General features: G+C 42.7%; 1 protein-coding gene across 3 annotated transcripts in view; it reads left to right on the top strand.

Annotated features, from left to right (window-relative positions):
- The first annotated feature begins 439 nt into the window (after positions 1–439).
- Positions 440–23,590, top strand: part of ADAMTS16 (ADAM metallopeptidase with thrombospondin type 1 motif 16) — a 156,080-nt gene continuing 132,929 nt past the window's right edge. Inside the window, exons 1-3 of one of the 3 annotated variants that reach the window (XM_044779502.2) lie at positions 440–689; positions 792–894; positions 7,094–7,419. In XM_044779502.2, coding sequence (XP_044635437.1) covers positions 579–689; positions 792–894; positions 7,094–7,419 — 540 coding nt within the window. In that variant the 5' untranslated portion in view covers positions 440–578. Of the gene's footprint in view, positions 702–788; positions 895–7,093; positions 7,420–23,590 lie in introns of all 3 variants that reach the window. The other 2 variants (XM_014828468.3, XM_044779500.2) reach the window with 2 other exon arrangements.

Genomic DNA, 23,590 nt, shown 5'->3' with positions numbered 1-23,590 from the left:
GGCAGGCGGCAGGTGTTTGGCCTTGGGCCCCGCAGGTCCGGCCCTCCGGGCGGGGATTGAGAAGAACAGGGAGCAGTGTAACGAGGGGCCAGTCCAGCAGCAGGACACAGGTCTGGAGGGCGCCCGAGCGGGCGGCCCAACCTGCTCACCTCCCCGCGCCCCGGGGCCCCTTCTCCACCGGCGCACCCACGGGGTGGCCCGCGAGGCGCAGACTGCGGCCCGGGGAGCGTCCTGGTCCTCCCCAATCCTCCTGCCCTCGCGCCCCACCCCGCCGCCCCCTTTCTCCTGCCTCCTCCCTCCTTTCTCCTCTCCTGTCCTCCACCCGTTCTCCCCTCCTCCCGTCTCCCCCTGCCTGCACTCCCCCTCCCCCCTCTCCCACGGTGCGGGCGGGTGCTCCGCCGCCGCCGCCACTCCGCCCCCCGCGCGGCGCGGAGCCGCAGTAATAACTTCAGCGCGGGCGGTGGAGTCAGTGAGGGCAATCCTCCTGCGCGCCGGTCGAGTCGGGTCATCCGTGCCCACTTGCACGCTGCCGGGTTGGGGACCATCCCACGACCCCGGGGCCCTCCGAGCGCCGCTGGATGAAGCCCTGCGTTCTGCCTGCAGAGGCGCAGCGCCGGCAGGGCGCGCGAGGCGGCCGGGCCATGCGGGGCCCCGGCTGTGCAGCGTTCTGGGTGCTGCTGCTGGCACAGGTGGGTGTGCAGGTGAGTCCCCCGCAGCGGGGGCAGGGTCCCCCGCGGCTCCCCTCTCGCAGTGCCCCGTCTCACCGAGGTGTCGCCGCTGTTTTCCAGCAGGCACCTGCGTGCGCCGTGGGACCCGCAGCGGCCTCGCCGGGGAGCCCCAGCGTCCGGCGTCCTCCCGGTGCCGCGGAGCGGCCGGGCTGGGTGGAAAAGGGCGGTAAGTCCGTGGGGAGAGGCGGGGTTCTAATCTGTGCAATGTGGCAGCTCATAAACTCCCTAATTCTGCTTTACACGGTGCTGCGAAAGTTCAGACGCTGTGAACTCACTTTTAAGACGCTCTGTGCTTCCTTACTGTACGAGCGAACACCCGTGAGTGGACTTTCGCCAATATTTATTTTGTATTCCCTTGTAAAACACTAACAGCTGATCAATCTGTAACCAGAAACATTAGGAAAAGGCAAGGAAATATATTTTATTCACAATTTAAAGAGCCAAGGAAGAACCTAGAGGTTGTGTCAATGTGCTCATCAAAGCAATTATAGAGTGTTACTCCTTTCTCCACGCTCTCCTCTTCATCCTCCACCCCTTCCTCCTCCTCCTGATTTTCATTCTGAAGTCTCTCTCTCTTTCACTATCAGAAGACCGTCATTTTTGCTCAATAATTATCATCTTAGTATCAAAGTTGCTGCTCTTCAAGAACTGGGACCTGACTGAAACGTAATAGTGCATAGAGTCGGGTAATTAGCCTCCTGTGACATCACAAGCAATGTCCATGTCCTCTGCTTGGTTTGGCATAAAAACAAGTCTGACCCTTTTGCAATGTAGGGTTTACTGCTCACAAGCGGCGTGTGTGAATTTCGTGTCTCCTCCGAATGGACCTGTGTCCTGGGCTGCATCAGGGTCAATCGGAGAGCAGGTGTGGAACGTCACTTGCTGGGTGGCGTTTCTCTGAACCCTAATCCTTTGGCAATTGCTACATATTATTACTTTGTATCATTTCTAATAATCAATTTCCATCAGATATTAATAATGACTTTTAGAGGAAGGACTAAGTTTGATTATTCCAAAATTATCTTCAGAAAAATCTAGAAAATTAAAGAGTTTATAATTCAAAAGTCCTGTATATAGTCCCTTCGTCTTGATAAAATTACATAAAACCAAGAATATAGTATTTGCATTAACTATTGGAAGTGTCTGCTATAGAGACATATAAGTGAACGTATAAGTAGTCTATAAATAAAGTGATAAATCAGATGCATGCTGGAACATAGGACCTCTTCAGGACCACCAGAGGGCGCTAGATGTAAATGATATAAAATGTTTATAAATTACTTGCCCTGAGTCTGTGCAAGAGAAAGTTAATTATCTGTTTAAAAGCTCAGCTTCTTGGGGTTGCCTTTGTCTCCCTTAACGTTTCTCTGAGGATGCATTCTACAATATAATTATCCATATTGGAACTTAATTGCCCAACTTTTTTCAAAAAGATTTTTGTAAAAATTCCAGTTCTCAAAAATCATGAAAATTCCTGAAGGTCTCAGAAGGTTTTCAGAGTACTTTGTAGCATTTATGAAGTTTTCTTTCAGAGAGGAGCATTTCAGACAGAGAAACATTTATTTCCAGGAGAAGAAGCCAAGAGTTCCTGCCTAAAAGTGCTCCCCACCCCAGAGGATGCACTCCTGGGAGCTGGACTCCAGCCTGGCTGGCATGCCGCTCTGTACACCTGGCACCTCAGCTAGTGTCAGAAGCCTGGTGTTTCCATGACAACCACTTACCTCGCTTGGCTAGAAACTGAAGAGGAAGGTGCAACCATCATCAGTGAAGTTCTAGCTTAGTGGACACACCAGCCTCATCCTGCATTTGTGTGTGTTTTACGTCTTCTGAGTTCAGAGAGTGCGTGTCACTGGAAGGCTTCTGCACAACCAGAGCAAAGAGCCTTTTTGCTCAGCAGAGTTACCTCTTGATCTAGAATAAAACTGGAGTGCACCATGTGACACTGGGGTCAGTTTACTGTTGGATATCTAGGTGTTCATTGTAAAAACTGTCTCTGAAATAACTCTTTTGGCCATGAGTTTTGTTTGACACAGATTTCAAACTATATTGCAAATTTTGCTAGTGTCTGAAATAATTATGCAATAGGAAAGAGAACTCCATGTATTCTCTGAGGCAACAATGCTAACTAAACTGAGATCAATTCTATTTTCAGATATTAAGTACACCCATTTCATTTTGGCTAGTTCAGCATTGCTCTTCCTTAATAAGAGACTTGAATGCTTTTCCCTGTAAATTTACCTTTGTAGTAAACATAGTGGCTCCTGTTAAGAGCAGGAGCATCACAAACTTTGTTAACTTTCTAATTCTAGAGCACACTGAGCCTCCAGGGCGAGGTTTGGAACTTCTTTAGAGCTTCGTTTCGCTGGACATGATAGACTCTGTGTGCGTGCGTGCGTGCGTGTGTGCATGTGTGCATGCTGCCGGTTTATATTGATTTACATTCACGCATTCACCTATCATGAGTCACAGCAGTTTCTTTCAGGTTCACCTGGGGGTGTGCTTGTAAATGTTTAACGACAGGCTCTTCGAGGTCTAGTTTGTAACATTTGCTGGTTCCCATGGGTAAGTACTCCCACCGTATATTTCAGCCCATGGTGCAATGTCACTGAAGTCAGGATGCAGTGTGCAAAATCCACACTCTGCAGCTGGACCAGACCAGCTCACTCACAGGTGGTCCACACCTCACGCACAGTCTGAAACCAGAGTGTTCCAGGGCTTGATGCTGTGGTCAAAAAACCTCTTGAATCGAGTAGTCCAGGGAACTGACTGGAGCAGCCGTGTGTGAATTTTTTCTCCTTAAAAAAGTCTGTAGAGGACCAAGATCTTATTTAAAGGGTTCTCAAAGATTAGAAACTCACTAATTTTTTCTTGAAATCACAGGCCAATAGTTTTGGGGATTATAATCTTAAAACATAAGCTTAAAACTTAGTTCAAAATTTTCAGTTGATTGCAGTTATATATTGCCTTCTCTCCAAGTGTGATAAAATGCTATGCTGGTTTCATTGATTCATTGAATTCTTTAGCTTTGTCACATTCATTTATCCATAACTGACAGGACACCTTTGATACTAAGGGCTGCCTTGTGACTAAATCAGGATTCCTCCACCTTGGCATTATTGGCATTTTATTGTGGGGTCTGTCCTGTGCATTGAAGAATGTGTAATGTCATCCCTGGATTCTACCCCTAGATTCCAGGAGCACCATTATCTCCTCCTGCTTTGTGACAAACAATAACGTTTCCAGACATTTGTCTCCTGTTGTGGGGGAGGGCAGTCACCTCTGGTTGAAAACTACTGGACTGAATCCAAAGACAGGGCTTCTTCCATCACACGTTTTCTCCGTCACTCTCAGGAGGGCGTTGTGACCGATGGCAATGAGCGGCTTTGCAGTGGTGCAGAGCTGGTGTCTCCAGAGCTGATGGGTACCTTTTCAGGAATTTTGCGAACTGATTGTTGAAAATTAAAATATATCAACTCACCATGAAATAAGTCACATCAAAAACAAAATTAAGGGGCCAGCCCAGTGGTGGATTGGTTAAGTGCACACACTCGCTTTGGCAGCCCAGGGTTCGCAGGTTCCGATCCCAGGCACAGACCTAGCACAGCTCGTCAAGCCATGCTGTGATGGCATCCCCACACAAAATAGAGGACACTTGGCACAGATGTTAGCTCGGTGGCAATCTTCCTCAAGCAAAAGAGGAGAATTGGCAACAGATTTTAGCTCAGGGCCAATCTTCTTCACACACAAAAAAATTAAAATTCTCAAACATCATCACCTCATCATTATTTTGCTATGTTTTACTCTTATCTATGTTCTTGAGGTTATTTGCATGTCTGCTATCTGTAAGGTGGAAATACCATATAATGGTGTGCTGCTGTGCATCTCGTGTGCAGTGACATCACATGTCAGCCACGGTGGGAGTGCTTACACCAGGGAGATTGGTAAATGCTACAATCCAGGCTGGGTTTTTCTCCCCAGATAACTGGTTGTCAGACATTTATTAGCACAACACTGTATGTGTTTATGTAAAAGGAGCTTATCAGTCATTATTTTGAAAGATAGATATTACATGCCCTCCAAAATCAAGCTCCTAAGAATATGGCTTATATCATCTGGAAACAATTTGATTTTTTAAAAATGGTAATCATCTTTTCATGGGCAGTAAATTCGTCGATTAGCCAGTGTTTGGAACAGTCCGCGTGCTTCTCTCTGCACTGCACAGCCTCTGTTGGAATGGAAACAGCCTAATGGTGAGAGCCCTGGAGGCCCGGGTGATAGGTGATAACAAGACCACATCGCACCAGCCTTCCCCTAGTCTGGAGAGCCGGGGCTGAGGAGGGCGGGTTGGGTAATGCAAGCGAACCGGGCATGACATTTCAATTCTGTCTTTTGGCGTGGCCCTGCACAGGCTGCCATCCCATACTTACTCCAGACACACAATTCCTGACTTGTTTCCCCCTTTCTTCCATCATTGCATGCAATTTAACCACATTCGTTTTCCTTTCTCATTTTCCTAAGTAAAACATGAAACAACTCCACTGTATTTTGCCCTATCAGACACAACCGCCCTGCTTTGACGTATATCTTGATGGTTGGTTGTCAAGTTGCCCGCTAGAACATGCTGCCTGTCTAATCTGCATGCGGCCCACTTCCCCAGTTCCCCTCAAAGTGCCCATTCATACCTGCGTGGCGGGACAGGCCCAGAAGAGTCCCACATCACAGCTCCTGAGAAAGCGGGGCGCCTGGGGTTGCAGAGGCTGTAACCGAGCCCTGGGTTATCCTGCCCCTTGATTGGGTTGACTGCCTGGCCTGGGACCCTTCCCTCGCCATGGGCTTCAGCATGGGGGCTCCAGGCCCTGCCTTACCATCCATGGCCCTCTCTGCCTCCTCCAAACGCAAACACGTGCCTTCTCCGTCCCTTGGCTGCCACCTGCTCTGTCCCAGTGTGACCCTTCAGTTACCTGCCAGGATGGCACAGGGACATGTGGACAAGAATTTGCACTGAAAGAGTTTGTGAAGAAAACCTTTTTTCCAGAAAAAATAATTACCAAGTTGCTGTTCACTTATAACCAAATGCAACTTCTGTGGGATGCTGTTTTATCTTCTGACTCCAAGAAGCGCGTCCAACCTACACTAAAGAAGAAAAGGGCCCCAGTGATTAAGCATCTAACAGAACAATCTCCTGACAGCATACATTGGTAATAAAAGGAGCTGCAAAGTTTCTCTCCATACTTTCCATAGAGAAGGAAATGGCTCAAAGTGTACACAGAACGTAAAGCTATAAGCTTGTCTGTGTTTGAAGCCTCGCAGACTTGTATGGGTGCCCTGCAATCTGATAGCTCTTGACTCTTTAAAGAGAAATCATTTATTTGAATGCCTTGTAGGCTAGAAGCCTGTAAATTAGAGTGGGAAGAAGAGTGTGGAGCATGTCTTCATAGGGCCCTGAAGTGTGAAATATGATCAGGTGCCAAGAAACCATCTCCGTTGGAGGGTCAGCAGTGGGTTTCACTGGGGAGCAAATACACACGTGAGCACTCTCAAATGTTCACAGCTGGGAAATCTGGAATATGTGTGCATTCTGCCTGTCTCCTATAGGTTCCATGAGTTAATAATTAAATATTAAAAAATTAAGCAGCAAAGAATGCCCATCACATTTGTCTTTTTAACAGTTTTCTGAAAAATTATTGATATTTTTAAGCTAAAACTTCTTAGAGCAATGAAGATGTTGGTAAAAGACAAAGAATATGACTAAAGGAATGTTTAGAACTATAAAAATGATGACATATTATAATTACTCTAGAGTAAAACTTACAAACTATAATCCTAAAAGTCCATTTTTAGTTTTAATTGATCTGTGATCTGTTTTTTCCTTTGAGGTGTCTTAGAATTTGCTGGATTGGTAATAACACATTATAGGCAAAGCAGTGATTTCTCTAAAGGCTTCTTTTAAGATTTTCCCTTTAATTTATTTATTTATATTCTTTTTTGCTGAGGAAAATAGGCCCTGAGCTAACATCCATTGCTAATCTTCCTCTATTTAGTATGTGGGTTGCTGCCACAGCATGGCTGATGAGTGGTGTAAATACACGCCCAGGCTACGAACCCACGAACCTGGGCCACCAAAGCAGAGCATGCCACAGAGTGGCTTAATCACTACAACATGCAGTCAGCCTCCAAGATTTTCCCATTTAACTCCAATTTTATGCCTGCTACAATTTGGATTTGAGGACGAGTAGATGCTGAAATTTCTTCCATCATTTTTTACTGGGTGAAAGTGTCATCTGGTAATAAATTATATTCAAAGACTTCCTGATTCTTTTCAGAATTCTGAAGTTACTTAGCCAGTCCCCCTCTTTCTCTTTCAGAGTATGACCTGGTGTCTCCCTATGAAGTCGACCACAATGGGGACTACGTGTCCCACGAAATCATGCACTCCCAGAGGAGGAGGAGAGCGCTGGCCCCGCTCGGAGTTGACTCTCTTCACCTTCGGCTGAAAGGCTTCAGGCACGACTTCCACATGGATTTGAAAACTTCCCGCAATCTGGTGGCTCCTGGATTTATCGTACAGACGCTGGGAAAGGGAGGCACTAAGTCAGTGCAGGCTTTCCCCCCCGAGGATTTCTGTTTTTATCAAGGCTCCCTACGATCCCACAAAAATTCCTCAGTGGCTCTTTCGACTTGCAAAGGTTTGGTGAGTACAGCTCTTGCCGCCTGTAGTGGGGCTGTGGGGACAGTGATGTATGCAAGGGAAGGAGGACAGCTTCCTGTTGAAATGTTTTAGCTCATTCTTCTATTATTGTAGGACAGACTTCTTTGATCTGTAAAAGCCCGAGAAAATTGCTAAGCAGTCCTGTCTAAGATATGTTGCACTGCCTCGTTTGGCCCGTTGGGAAATGGCGAACACATCCAGCCTTTTGTTGTTGTTGTAGAATAATTGAGGGAGAGTGCTGCGCTCTGAAACTGGACCTAAGAACTTATGGCCCTGTCTGAAGATGTTGACGTCTTAGGGGGTGGTCTTGCTCTAACTCACTGCTCCATTACTAACCCTGGAGAAAGGTCTTCATTTTGAACAGAAGCACAGGACTCAGCTGATCGGCCATGTTGAGTATTGGATCAGATACTTGAAAGCTCTTTACTTCTGTCATTCTGATGATGATAACATGTTTACAAATTAGGGCGTTCATTCCAAACAGGGTGATGAATTCATGGCAGGGCAGTGCTGGTCTTACTGGAGTAAGGATTCTATTGGTGCATTTCCTGCTTTCTTAATATCTGATTAGACATTAAACATCGCTTCGATGGTCCAGGTGGTCCCCTTTCCTGGGACCCTAGAGTGAGGGACATCTGCAAAGTTGAGAACATGCCTGTTTCCCTCAGGCTGACCCAAAGCTGAAGTCTTAATGGCTTGTCTTTTACTTTTCCTAAAATATTTCCAAATTTTGGGAGGAAAAATGCTTCGAAGAAACTTAGATCCTTGGGCACAAATTAGTCAGGCACAGATGAGTGAGACATGGCTAGGTAGCAGAGTGAAAATGTGTGATCAAAACACTTTAAGGTCTTGACCATGTTAAAGGTGTGGCAAACAGGCTTTTGAACATTTATTAAAGCATCTCTAGAAAATTCTTTAAGTCTGTCTTAAACTTCTTTCCCTCTATGGAAAGATGGAATTCCTGGCCTACATCTCACAAGGATTTTGTGGATGTGGATGTGAATATTAGATACTGAAGGGACATTTATAACCAACACCTTAAAATACTAAATATGTGACAATGCTAAATCCTGTCAAAATATTTTTTAAAATATTAACATTCTGCCTTTTAGGGAAATTTGGTATCGGTTGGCCCCATGTTTGCTTTCATTTATAAAAGGCTTTTGGTGTGAGAAGGGATACAATGGGGAGTTGCCAAGGACAGGGTGGTGTTATTTGGCACACTTATTAAGCATGAAGACAGTGTGGCTGATTTGTTCCATCCTCTCCCAAGAAAAGGAGGTATTCCTTAATTAAAGGACTAGAAGTCTTCATGATATGCACTAAAGGGAGGTATCTCTTCTTGGGCTTTCTTCAACAAAGGCTGGAACCAGAAATGGAAGCCATCTGTGTGGTAATGAGGTGTGCCATGCCCTTCAGAGCTCAGTCCCCTTGAATTTATGGAGACTGGGTGAGGTGCTTCGCATTAACCCAGCAGGGATGCAGGCCTGGTGATGCCCCCGGTCTCTGTGAGCCAGGGCTCTCTCACCGTGGCTGAGCCATGCCCTGGAGTCAGTCCCGTGAATAGAGTTGGCTGGCAACAGCTTGAGACTTCTGGCTCTTTTTGAACTCAATGGGAATTAATAGCAAAAGTTGTAAGTGTTCAACTACATGAAAGATAAAGAAGTGAGAAGACCAGGAAAAAAGACTCCTCTGGATAATAAACACTGGAACTTAATATTTGGTCCCTGGAATAGACATTTGTATGCCTTCATCATTAGTCTACCAAGTACCTTAATTCCAGCTTCACTGACATTCCGTCTGTAGATGGTCGTTACAAACATGACCTCAACTAGACTCAGGAGTGTGAGGTTCAGGAATATTTGCCATGTGATAGGACAAATCAAAGGCCTTTTAATGAAGAAAAAAGGAGGATAAAAAGTTCTCGGTCTTTTGCAGGATAATAAAAATATTGAATGGGAAAGTTCCCTGCAGTAGCTGCTAAGTCTGTTATGTCTTTCTTGGCGGATGGTTGCTCCACCCCTCGTCCTCCAAATCTGTTAACCTGTGAGGAAAAATAGCAGGTCTTTTACAGTAGGGATGGCTCCTTTGTCACTATTGTTCTTCTTGGTTCTTTCAGCTTCTACGTAATGTTCCAGGTAGATTTCATTTAAGCTTTATTTTTCAGAGTTTCTGGTTGACCCATGTCTGATGGGAGTCGGGAGGCAGCAGAATTCCCTTTTTTTGCTCTGTTGCTCACACACCTTTGCAGACCCCAGTGGAGAGCACTTTGCAAACAAGGTCCCTGGTTGTGGGAAGTAGTCCATCTTGCATTCTTCCTATTTCATCTACAGAATGGGAATATTACTTTTAAGTTAAAATACATTGCTTAGTTAAGAGTTTAATATTGTGTATCACTCAGTTAGAGAAAATGGCTTACAATTGTGAGACCGTGCAGTTCTGAGAAATGCAGTTTCCACACAGATAAATTTTTTCTTTTCCCGGTTCTCAGATTTTGAGTTTGGGAAAACTTTGCTGTAGCCCTCTAATAAGTGAGATGAGGAAGGCTGTGAAAGTTAATAGTTGATGTTGTGATCCTATTTATAGTAAATAAATATTCCTCAAGAAGAAAGGCAAAACCAAAAACAGCATTTTACTTTGGGTCAAATGTGAATAATGAATGAGTTTCAGATTGTGTGTTCCCAAAGCCTGCCAGAGCTGGCTACTGTCTGATGAGAAGGGCAGGGCATGGGTGATTTCACTATAGAGTGATGACATAATGACATGAGGACAAATTGGTGCTAGGAGAGCTCAGAGGACCGTGCTTCATCCTGCCTTGGGCGGGGGTGGCGGGGTGGCAACCTCAGCGTGGGTTTCTGGAGGGAGGATTGTCCGAGCCAAATTCTCATAGTAGAATTGAGCCGTGATGCCCAGAAACGGAGGAGTAACAAGCTGCCCCAGGGAAGACTTCTAACATCTGTCAAGTTCAAGGAGTCCTTGATAACACCATCTGTGAATGTTAAGAGATTAGCATTTGTTTATGAAGCCCAAGTATAGTTAAACTAGACAAGATCCGTAAACCTGAAAAAGATGTCTAAAGTCATCCTGGTATTGCCACCAAGTATCTTGACACAAAATATTTTTTATGTTGCTAAATAAGATTTTTTTTAAAGTAATATCTGTTATTCTTATGTCTCTACCAAACTGACATCACAAATCTATTGTGATTACCAACCACAGACACAGAAATGTATGTCACACAGTGGGTGCTTTCTAAGAATTACTTGGCAACTTACAGTGTAGGAAACAAAGATAACAATGAAAATAGCAGAAGGAACAATAGTAACTTAATGAGTGTTACATACCAAATACTTGGCTAATAGCTTCACATTTGTTATCTCACTTAGCCTGATCACAACTCTAAGAGGTAGGTACTATTTTTAAAATACCAGCTTTATTGAACTATAATTCACATATCATGGAGTTTAATCCCTTGAAAATGTATAATTCAATGGTTTTAAGTGTATTCCCAGAGCTGTGTAAACACCACCATAATCTGATTCTAGAAATCTGTATCACCCCGGAAAGAATCTCTCACAGTAAGTCCTCATTTCCTCTCACTCCCCCACCTCCTCCCCTCTCCAAATCAGTCCTGGTCACCGACTAATTTACTTTCTGTCTCTATAGCTTTTTCTAATTTGGCTATTCCTTATAAATGGAAGCATACAGTTTGTGGTCTCTTATGACTAGCTCCTTTCACTTAGCATAATGTGTCCAAGGTTCATCCGTGTAGCACGTATCAATATTTTATTATTTTTATTGGTAAATGATAATCCATTGTATACATATACTACATTTCTTATTCATCTATTCCTCAGTTGATGGACATTATTGTGTGTACTTTTCTTGGCTATTGTAAATAATTCTTCTGTGAACATTTGTGGACAAGTTTTGTGTAGACATATGCTTCATTTCATTTAGGTTTATACCCAAGAGTGTAATTATTGGGTCTTATGGAAATTCTATACTTAACATTTTGAGGAAGTTCCAAACTGTTTTCCATAGTACTTGTACCATTTTGCATTCCCCCAGCAATCTACAAAGGTTCTTATTTCTTCACATTCTGGCCAGTACTTGTTGTCCTTCTTTATTATAGCCATCCTAGAGGGTATGAAATGGTATTTCCTTGTGGTTTTGATTTGCTGGATAGAGATTGTTGGTTAACAGCTTTCTTGTTGTTGTTCTGTATTGTTTTGCTTTTTCTTTCAGCACTTTGACTGTGTAACCCTACTGCCTTCTGGCACCCATTGTTTCCAGTAAGAAGTCAGCTGTTCATCTCGTTGTAGTTTTGTTGTACCTAAGGATTGTTTTTCTGTTGCTGCTTTCAAGAGTTCCTCTGTCTTTGTCTTTCAGCATTTTTTCCATGCTGTATATAGGTGTCAGTGTGGGTATCTTTGTGTTTATCCTTCTTGGAGTTAGCTGAACTTCCTGAATGTTCACATTAATGGTTTTTTGTCAGTTTGCAAGATATTCAGCTATTATTTCTTCAGATATTTTTTTCTGCTCCTTTCTCTCTCTCTTCTTTTTGGTGCTTCCATTATGAATACATTGGCTTGCTTAACGGTGAACCACATTTCTCTGAGATTGCATTCATTTTTTTTCTTCTGTGCTCTTCAAATTGCATAACCTCTATTGGTTTAGCTTCAAGTTCACTGATTCTCTGTTGAAAGTTCAAATCTATTATTAAGCTTCTATAATAAATTTTTCATTTTGGATATTTTACTTTTCAACTTCAGAATTTCCATTTGGTTCTTTTTATAATTTCTCTTATTGTTTATTTTATAAGGCTTTTTCATTAGGACTTGCTTTAATTCTTTAGACATAGCTTCCTTTGCTTCTTTGAATGTATTTGTAATCATTGCTTTGAAGTATTTATCTACTAGGTCTAACATCTGGGTCCTCTCAGAAGCAGTTTCTATTATGTCTTTCTTTTCTTGTGTATGGGTCACACTTCTGTTTCTTTGCTTGTCTCATAATTTTTGCTTAATACTGAACATTATAGATAATATGTTGTAGCAACTCTAGATGCTGAGCACCATGTGCCATTCCAGGGCTCGTTGCTATTGTTTTCTCTTTTACTTGTTTGTTTAGTGACTTGACAAGACTAGTTCAGTGAAATCTGTTTTCCTGCACCATGCAGTCACTGAGTTTTTCTCTCAGAGAGTGCAGCCTTGGGCACAGGCACAGTCATCCTGAAAGCCTCTATGGTCTACCTCTATTGATATCACACCCAGCTGTCGGCTTGATAGATGATTGCTCTTTTTTTCTCTCTCTCTCTTTTACAACACTCTGGGGTATAAATTGCTCCAGAATGTGATTTGATTAAAGAAGAGTTCTTTTGCAGGATTAGGATGCTGCCTGTTTCTTATACTCCTCCAACATCAGGAGAAATCTTCTTGGCTGTTTTTTTCCCTGAGTGTGTCTGCTAAACTTCTAGTCTGTGAACTGTTTTGCTTATTGTTATGTGTATCGTGGAGCTGCCAGCTTTGTCTTAATTGCTCACATCCAAGATCTCCATTATTTTTGACAATGCACTTAGGTATGAACTTTTGCACACTCTGTTCCAAATAAAATCAGCCCCTCTAGGTAAGCTCCTTGTTCTTACAGCTTGCCTCTCCTCCTGGACAAAATGTCTCCACTACTGCTGAGGAGCTGGGGTTGGTAGTCTCCTGCTTTTCCCAGAGTGACACCTCTCTTCTATGAGTGGAGCTCTTAGTGAGGATGGTAACTCTTGGCTTTCTCTGCTTTTGCTTCCTGCCTGGAAGCCTCTACCTTACAAGAGAGTCAAGGTGAGAATGTTCAGGGCTCCATTATGCTCAGCTTGCTGAGTCCAGAGTATAGTTTTTACCCTATGAGTAGAAACTACTTCACAGAAGAGAAATCAGTTTTCATGGCCATGCCTGTCTAGAATAGAACTTCTGCAGTATAGAACTGAGGGGGTGAAAGATGCTGATGTCTTGATTCTCCTGATATGAAAATACAGCTCTATTATTAGAGTCGGGGGGAATAAGGATCCCCTGTCTCCTTGGCTGCCTATGCATGGAATAGAGCTCTGTCACATTGAGCAGGGGCAAGGTCAATATGTGACCATACCATGGCTCAGGTGCCACCCAATTTCATCATTCTTTCCGAGATTTACTAAATTTAATTCAATTAATGTTTCTCTACTTTTTACACCCTTAGGACAATTTCCAGAGACTTTAAATGGTTTGCGTGTGTGTGTGTTTGCATACCTGCATGCATGTGTATGTGTGCATTATTTTCAGCAGATAAATGGTTGTTTCTCTGGAGAGAGAGGGTCTGCCACACTCTTCACACTGCCAGTCTGGAAGTCAGTTTCTGCTACGTGCTATTATTAACATATTTTACAGATCATTGCCCAAGACCACTTTATTATCCCCATTTTACAGATGATTCCCAAGATAATTCTTAAAAGAGTGGTTTTGGACTTAGATGGCCTGACTCCAGAACCAGCACTTTAGATCACAATACCATTTTCTTTCTTTTTATCCTGAGCCTGTTGCTGTCCTGTGGGGACCTGCAAGATCATTTACATGAATTTCCATTGCATCATCATTGATGATGATGTGTGATGACTTTCTCATTTGATTTCCACCTCAGTGCCACCTTCCTCAGCATCCTGCCTTCTCTGAGCTTAATGGCCCCATTTGTAGTGTATCAGGGGGCTCTATTAAGATACATGGAATTTATTCCATAATTATTTATTTACAGGTTTGCTTTTTTATATCAGGCTGTGAGTTCTTTAAGAGACGTTGTTTTATTCGTCTTTGTATCCCCAAGTTCCTGTTAACACTAAGCAAAATTCTTTTTCTTCTTGCAATGAATGATTGTATTTCAAATTTACAAACAAAAATATTATATCTTCTCAACTTCGATTTTGAGGTATGAATAAATATAAAATTCATTTTATAGTCCATTTAATCTGATTTCTTTTCATGACTAATGCCAAACACCTTAAATTTTCTTTTGAAGCACATAGTTTATTCAGAAATGGTTTAATCAGTAAGGTTTCTGACAACTGTTTTTTAAAACTCCCATTTGTCAATACTTTTAAATGACATTTCTTTAGGAATATATTCTGTTGTGTATGACAGGATTAGATTTTCTTGAAGGAATTCATGCTAGTTCTGTACTTAGATTAGTACTTTAGCAAATAAATAAGTAAAAATTAAAAAATAAATTGTCCTTGGCACAAAATCTGCATGAACTTTAGCTCCTCTTGTCTAAAGCGTTCTATTTGTTCAGGCTTTAATGTAGAGTACATATCACTTCTCCTGAAGTCTAATTATTCTCTTGTTTTCAACAGTGTTGGAAAATTTGTAAATGCCACAGTTCTCGGTTCTGTTTAAGAATTTCCCCACTTGGTTGGGGACTTACTGAGGACCCTGGTTCGAATTGCACTAGGTTTTATTTCCAGCCACAAACTCCAGGGATTCTCTGGGAACTTGAGTCATTAGGAGTTTTTCTAAAGCACCCAATAAATCCTAGGAAACTGTCTGAAATATTGCCAAACTTTCAACTGACTTTGAGAAATGTTCCTGAGCCAGGAAAATAAAACAAGAGTAGAGAGGAAGAATCAGCATGGGGCATGGTCAGAAGAGATAATATGAGACTAAAAAGAAAAATGTCATTATGTGAGAATGCCAGTGATGGCATAACAACTTACAAATGTGTCACTCTAGGTAAGCATGCAGGAAAATTGTAGAGAAAGTAAGGTTTTTGGATAAAGAGTAGCTGAAGTTGGTGGTTATTAGGAAATTTAAAAGGTAGGTATGGAGAACTAACTGAAAGCACTAGATCATTACATAAATTTATGCTAATTAAGAATGAGTATAGTATAAATTTTGAAATTGACAAAACTGAATGTGTTTCATCACTAGAAAAAGATCAAGTAACATTTTATAAGATAATCTTTTATACTTGAAGTAACCACAGATTTTCCTATTAGCTTACCATTAGTTGTGAACAAAAATGAGATGATTAGAGAAATTTAATTATAAAATCTATGGCTTCCTCCATTTTCCTTATTTTTCAGGTGATGAACCTGAGATTCAGAGGGGTGGAGTGGCTTGGCTAATATTACAAAACCAGATGGGGTTCGCACAGGTCTAGGATACAGAACTTCAGATTCTCTGTCCAGCGATGTTTTCACTGAAACACACTGGATGCTATTACTTTTCCTTATGAGGAAGAGCCAATTGAAAGAGTTTAAATGTTGGAATATGTGCCAGAGATTTTAAAATAAAGCACACGTGTCCTTGGCCTGGAGACCTGGGCTGGGCAGCAGTGGGGAGAGGAAGGTGGCAGGCCTCCCCTCTGATTAGCGTTCGGTGTTCCTGGTGTCCTTCTCTTGAGAGGCAGGTGCTTTCCCCGTCCACCCAGGGAAGCCTCACAGGGACTCTCATCATGGCCAGTAGAATACCTGCTGTGAGGAGTCATCAGAATGGTGCTCATCTCTGCACCAGTATGACCAGGATTTCTCCATGGCCAAGATCAGGCTGGGAACAGCCGTGTGGATCCCCTTGGTGGAGAAGGAATGTGAGAATAAAAGAGGAGACCAGATAAAACCAGGATCTATAAAACATGATCCTGCTTTGCCTGAGGCTCACCTAGAGTAGCCTGATCATATCTGTTTAACACACATGTAACTGTTTTCCTTCTTAAATGTCACCTTCACCATGAGGGCCTCCCTGGCCCCATCTAAAATTGCCTACTCTTCCTGCTCCACACTTTCCTCCTCTCCTCCCCTGCTTCATTTTTCTACTTAGTTTTTATCATTATCTGTATCAATCCTAGTCCAGTTAGGAGACAGAAACCACACAGATTAATTGAAAAGAGAGAATTAACTTAACACCTTCAGTAGGCATTAAAGAACTGGAAAATTAAAAAAGAGAACAGTAAGGCACCCCAAGATAGCAATGCAGGAAACAGCCACTGCCTCTGGGGCTGGGCAACTATGGGAAGATGTTGGGGTTCCTATAATTTAGAACTGGGAGCTAGGCTCAAATACCTGAGTAGGAGGAGCTGGCCAGCCGGTGCTAGGACTCAGAGGGGCATGCTGCTGCTGGGTCTTCAGGTGAACTGTGAACTGCAGTCAGCTGCTGTCACTGGAGCAAACTCACTGCCAGGGCGAGGCAAGGCTGACAGAACAGGGGGAAGACAGGAAGTCCACAGGGGGCAGATGGGAAGTCCACAGGGGGCAGATGAGAAGTCCACAGGGGGCAGATGAGAAGTCCACAGAGGGCAGACGGGCAGTCCACAGAGGGCAGACGGGAAGTCCACAGAGGGCAGAAAGGAAATCCTCAGGGGACAGACAAGAAGTTCACAGGGAGCAGACAGGAAGTCCACAGGGGGCAGACAGGATGTCCACAGGGGACAGACAGGAAGTCCACAGGGGACAGACAGGAAGTCCACAGGGAGCAGACCAGATGGGAAGTCCACAGAGGGCAGACGGGAAGTCCACAGAGGGCAGAAAGGAAATCCTCAGGGGACAGACAAGAAGTTCACAGGGAGCAGACAGGAAGTCCACAGGGGACAGACAGGAAGTCCACAGGGATCTGACAGGAAGGAACAAGTTCTTCTACCTTTTTCATTGTCTCCAGTCCTTCATTGCGTTGGCTGTTGGCAGAGGTGAGCAGAGAGCAAGTGGCACAGCAGAATTGGATTTGTAAAGTTCCAGCCCCAACATCACAGAGCAGAGGTTAAAAGGGGAGTTTGGAGCTAAGAATGATTTCTTAATACTTAGCAAGCCATCTGCAGTGCTAAATATTGAGAGTAGAGCAGGGCCTTCTGCTGACTTTTTCTTGCTTTATCCCCAGCACTTTCAGTAGTGCTTGGCACATAGTAAAGGTCTCTGTAAAAATTTATTCAATGAATAAATGATTTTTTTAATGGAGAAACAAGAATTCTGGTGCTTTACTAAAATCATTTACACAGCCACTGGTCTAGCGGGGGAAAAAAGGAACATGAAAAGATAAAATAGTAGGAAGTATCCCAGCCCTACTTAGGGAAAGAACTAGACCTCGAGGACGAGACCTGGCCAGGCCTGTGTGGGGACGGGGCTGTCAGACCCGGTGCAGGCAGACCTTCCTCCCCTGAGGTGGGCTGTTCCTGCCTCTGTCACAGATTTGATTAACATGAAGTCTCCTGTGTCACTTGCCTGGAAGGAAAAGCAGCGCAATGCTTCCTCAGTATGCTTGGAAATTGTATTTCATGACTTATTATACAGGAATAAGTTGGCACTCAGGGGCTTGTGTGTGCAAGGATGTGTGTGAGTTTTCAGTGTTGGTGAGTGTGGTTACTCTAAATCACTCCAGAAGGAGAAATCCAGGAGTCGTCATCTGTAGGCCTGAGGCCAGACGGTATTAAAGTGAATATATACTCTCAGTGGAGTCCTGCCCTTGCTCATTTTGGGAAACGGCCATCTTCAGTAATCTCGCCCCAACTCTCAGGTTCCCTCAGCCTCAGAACTCAACCAGAAGCCATCACTTGCATTTGCGCTTCTGTTGGTACTCCATTCCCCAGTTATTCGAGGTATGCATCACTTTTACTGATTTGACTCCTTTGTCTCATAATGACGCTCATCCGTTGTCCTTTACTGCACATATTTTTCACTGCTCAAGGGTTTGTTTTACTGTGGGGTTTTTTGGGGAAGAATAGCGTTTGTGTTTTAAAGACATTTAATCAAGTAAATTCCATATTTTAAATTAGTAGCAAAACAGTGCTAGTTTCACATTCTCTTTTCTGTATTTTCTGTGAAATTATAGGAAAACTAAGTAAGAATATCTCATTTGAAAAATTCCAATCTAAAGAAATGTAGGCAAGATTCTTATTTTTTTTCCTGTATAGTTAATTGACAGTGAATGGACATGTACAATAAGGCATGCACTGCCAATATATAAAAAGTTACCAGTTGTGAAACAAAAATTAAACTAAAAAAAGACAAAACTGAAAAAAAAATCCACACTCTGTTACTCACTGGATTTACAGCGATGCTAAAATAATGGGTTGCCTTATCTGGTTTAAAAATGGTACTAAAATAATAGAAAGCTTCAATAGGCAATGACATAATATATCCAGTTATTCCAGTTTTCTGTCATTGAATAGTTATATCTCCATCTCTTAAGACATTAGAAATTTGGAGCAAAATATATAAAGTGAAGTGTAGTTTAAGCAATCGGTAATTTCTTTTGGTATTCAAAGTCTGTGAAAAACATTTGCCTTGACGACCTTAGGGTCATTCCATCCCATCACAATTTAAATTTTCATGTAAGTATATTGTATATTTTTCTCTTAGGTGAAAAAGCAGGGGCTGTCCCTTAAATGTGGTAAGCCCACATTAGGTTCACAGTTGTTCGGAACATTTTGAAAGAAGATTCTTAGTTTTGACTGGGCTGGCAGAAATAGCCAGGGCCTCCATGTAAGGTAGTTCAAGTTGAGCCCTGGGAACTGTGAGCAGACGTGGGGAACGAGAGGTTCAGAGACTGTTCCATGAAAGTTGAAGTCACCTGCCTGCCTTTCTGCTCTTTTCCTATTTCCCTCCAGAGAGCAACCTCAACAGAGGTGGAAAATCACAGTCTGATCTGGTCATTCCCCTACTCAACATGCTCCCATTGTGCTCTGGGTAAACCCCACATCCTCAACAGGGTGATGATGCCCTGGGGGCCTGCCTTTACCTGTAACTCCAGCCTCATCGGGGAAACTCCCTAGGCTCAATCGGCACCACCTTATTTCTTTAACAATAAGGCTGAGCTTTTCACCACCTCAGGGCCTTAGTAAATGCTATTTCCTCTGCCTGGAACACCAGTCCCATCCTTCTTCTTCTGGTTAAATGTCATGTATTCTTTAGGTCTCAGTTGGAAAGTCACTCCCATAAGTCCTACTTCTCTGGTGCTCCAACCACGCTAGGGTCCCTTACAATCCATTCATGACTCACCTTATTTTTCTCCTTGAAAAGAATTATCCCAATTTTATTCTTATTTGGTTACTAATTTAATATGTACTCCTCTCTCAATAGAAAGCCAGCATCCTAGGGGCAGTGCCATAACTGTCACACTTCCTTCAGAACCACCAGCACCCAGCAGTGTTCCTGGTCCATGGAAGAAACTGGATGGATGAGTGGAGGGGTGAGGGGTGGATGGATGGATGGATAAATAAATGGATGGATGGATAGCTGAATGGATGGATAAATAGATGAATGGCTGGAGGAGTGGGTGGTTGGGTGGATGGATGGATAGATAAATGGATGTATGGATGAAGGGTGGGCAGATGGGTGGATAAGTGGATAAATGAATGGATAGATGGAAAGATGGATGGATGGATGGATGGATGGATGGATAGATGGATGGATGACAGGTCCTAGTTTCAGATAGTAGTTCCATCTGTGCAGGGAAGAGTCCATGTATCCAGAGATGTGGAGCAGTAACTGTGAAAAGCTCTGAATAGAAAGGGCTTTATCTGAGTTGAATTTGGAAAGCATGCATTTCCCAGACAATTCCCACACAGATCCAAGCCTGCCTGTTGTGGCCCTGGGAGCGTATTTCCACAGCAAGAAAGAGAACAGCGAAAGTGCTGTGTGCATTCACATAGTCTCAGGAAAGGCCATCTGCAAGCGAACTCTTCTCCAGTCCTAACTATGTGAGTAATTTTCCTAATGACAGAGAGAATCACCCAACAAATTTTAAATAAAAAACATTGCAATTTGCTTGGGTGACAGGAGATGATATAGTTTATGTAAGTACAATTCAAGAAACTAAGTGGCATTTGTCCACTTCTTAGCTCTTTGTACCTTACTGCATGAGCATAGAGACGTTGTAATTCCTGTGTCTCAGTTTCTTGGACATATGTCTCCTTTAATTATCAGGCTCATGACAAGGTTGGATTGCCTGTTGCACATGATGATTTCTGAGAAAGGGTATTCTTACCACCTTCAGTCCTTCACAAAAAGCGATGCACAAACTTATTCTATACTAACTTTTTTTTTTTTTGGTGAAGAAGATTCACTCTGTGCTAACATCTGTTGCTAATCTTCCTCTTATTTTTTGCTTGAAGGTGATTAGCCTTGAGCTAACATCTGTGCTAGACTTCCTCTATTTTGTATGTGGGTCAATGCCACAGCATGGCTTGATGAGTGGTGTCGGTCCATGACTGGGGTCCGAACCGTTGAACCTGGGTCGCCGAAGTGGAGCGCACTGTACTTAACTGCTCTGCCTCCGGGCCAGCCCCTATACTAACTTTCAGAGATGAAAAGTTGGCACTTATTATCAGATGGGAAAAATTTTCTGTATTTACTTTGTTTAGTTAAGGTCAATTATATATTAAGTAATTGTTTTATCAAAATACAGAACCAAGCTAGTCGACAAGCATTCCAGAGCGCCTACAGTTTAAGGCCTGTGGTAGTCATCCTGGAAAACAAATGAGTGGAAAAACAGGAACTCTGTACATGCAAAGGAAGATCTCTATTTAGACAGATATTCGCACAAAAAACAATAAAATGACGTCTTAAGCAAATGGGAAGTTTAGTGAAAAAACATAACCTTTGGAGTCAGACAAGTCTTGTTCAAATCTAATTTTTCTCTCCTACTAGCCAAATGGCTCACCACTCTGTGCTTCAGTTTCCTTAATTTGTAAATAACAACAGCCTTATAAGTTTGCATGAGGATTGGGTGAGCCAAGATAGATATGAGAGCCCTTAGCACAGGGCTCGGTGCATAGTAGGAGCTGAGCAAGTCTTCACTCTCCTCAGCCTCCCCCCATCGCTAAACTATGTAATGTGGGTAAAATCCTAATTAGAAAGTAGCTCTGCAGGTTGTAACACAAGCACGTTCAAGTAAAGTTCAAGAACTGAGAGGTGGAGTTACACTGACCTTCAGAGAAGCCCCACGGATGTGGTGAGCGTAGGATTAGAATATATTTCATTTACACTGGAAGCTTTTAGGTGATTTATTGAAAGCACTCAGGATGATAAAAAGACCTGTCCTTTGAGCAGGCAACTTAAAATGCAAGAGCGTTGTTTATGCAATTTTTAGAACCATTGCTTATGCCCACACATTGGAAAGAAAGCTGTCCATTCCCAACACCTGGGAGATTACTTTGAGCTGAACAAGGGATCCTAAAGGAGGACAGCGCCCAGAATAGCTGACGTTTTGGCTTTGTATTCCTGCTGCAGCAGCCGAAGGAGCTATAACCTTGTTTTATTTGCAGAGATTATCTCTAACTAAAGCTGGGGAGTTGTGGCTATTCCCTTCCAGGTCATCATGAGGTAATAAAATAAAGAGTGATGGATTGCAGAATAATAAGCCAAAAGAGAAGCTAGGATATTTTATAGCACGGTTCTATTTCTAGTTGAAATGCACAAGTACATGGAGAAGACTTGAGAGCGTGAATAGTAGATGTTTAAATATATCAGGGCTGTGCCCTGTAAACATGCCATATGTAGAAAGTCACTATCTGTCCCTCAAGAAGGTTAATAACATCAGTTAGGCTTTTCTTCACCATTCGGTATCATCATGACACATTTGTAATATTGCTTTGATACATAACATCACTATATGTTTACTACTTCAAAACCTTTTTGGATTTAATATCAATCATAATTTCCTACCTCTGCCTCCAGTAATCCAATATATTGTCCATTGGGGAGTAGTTTGTGGGCTTATGCTTTCTAATAAAATTGAGCTCACTGATCCCCAACACTTTCAAGTTTCCCATTATGAACCCTCTGAAAAGGTATAATTATGCGTGTGCCATACCTTCCTCTGCTGGAGGAAGAACTCAAGCTGCTTGTTCTATGAAACTTTCAGAAGAATTCCCTACACCCACTTTTTGAAATTGGCCCAAGTCTAGAGTCTCAAAATAATTTCAACCTCAGGCTGTGGTAGGTGCAGGCATTTTATGGGACAATAGTTTTCTCTGAAACTAATGAAAGTGCTCCTTACATTGATTTAAAACTTTAAGAACTTAACAGACAAAGCAAACCCCAACCTTCACTTCAGGCAGGAGTCACAACCTCAGTGGCTGAGAATTGGCAAAGCCAGCTATCAGCCTTGGCAGAAAAGCTAAGTGCCCCTGGGATACCTGTCTCTCTGTGTGAGGGAACACACAGTGTTTGAAATGAGTTGGGCACTCGTGTCGTAAAACGTGAAGTGTATTAGTAATAATAATTTGATACTCTCACGGATTGCAGTTTAAATGTAAAGATGTCTTCAAAGCTCATAACTTAAAATGAAATTGTTGAGTGGCAATCCTCAGTTACACACATATAGTAAGTTGTATTGTTGTGTGTGTGTCCTATAATGAAAGTGGTATGTTTGCTATAAGAAAACCAGGAATTAACATCCATTCTGGGGCTGGCCCGTGGCCAAGTGGTTAAGTTTGCGTGCTCCAGTTCGGCGGCCCAGGGTTTTGCCGGTTCAGATCCTGGGCGCAGACATGGCACCTCTCATCAGAATATGCTGAGGAGGCGTCCCACACAGCACAACCACAAGGACCTACAACTAGAATATGCAACTACATACTGGGGGGCTTTGAGGAGAAGAATAAGAAGAAAAGAAAAACAAGAGATTGGTAACAGACGTTAGCTCAGGTGCCAATCTTTAAAAAAAGAAAACTCCCTTCTATCCATATCCATATCCAACTCTGAAGGCCAAGCGTATTAAGTGTGCTTTGATATTGTATCATGTACAATGATGTATTGTATAGTTTTTAAATTAACCCCCTCATTTGGCAATTATTCACAGTGTAGGTTTCGCCTTTATCTCCTGCACTTTAAAATGGATTTGATTTGGAGACTTTCAAGAGGTCATTTTTGTTTGATCTTGGTTTCAAAGTCAACCCTAACCAACTTTTCCTTTCTCTGATTTCAGCCTTTTCATCCACCCTTTGTCAAGGGTGTGGCCTGCTCCAGGCTCTGTCATGGTATGGAGTGGCCGTGGCACAGCTGTTGTAGATACAATGCACATGTGGGTAAAGTTTTAGAGTCCATAAGCATAATAGATAATTTATTCTTATATTTGGCAAAACAGAGAGACATAGATGTCTCATAAGAATCTGGTTACCGTAATCAGCATGTTTAGTTGGGTTCTGGTTGGAGAAT

Source organism: Equus asinus, chromosome 10 (assembly GCF_041296235.1).
Source record: "Equus asinus isolate D_3611 breed Donkey chromosome 10, EquAss-T2T_v2, whole genome shotgun sequence".
Classification (NCBI taxonomy): Eukaryota; Metazoa; Chordata; class Mammalia; order Perissodactyla; family Equidae; genus Equus; species Equus asinus.
The sequence above is the reverse complement of the archived record's forward strand: the minus strand, read 5'-3'. Positions and strand labels throughout refer to the sequence as shown.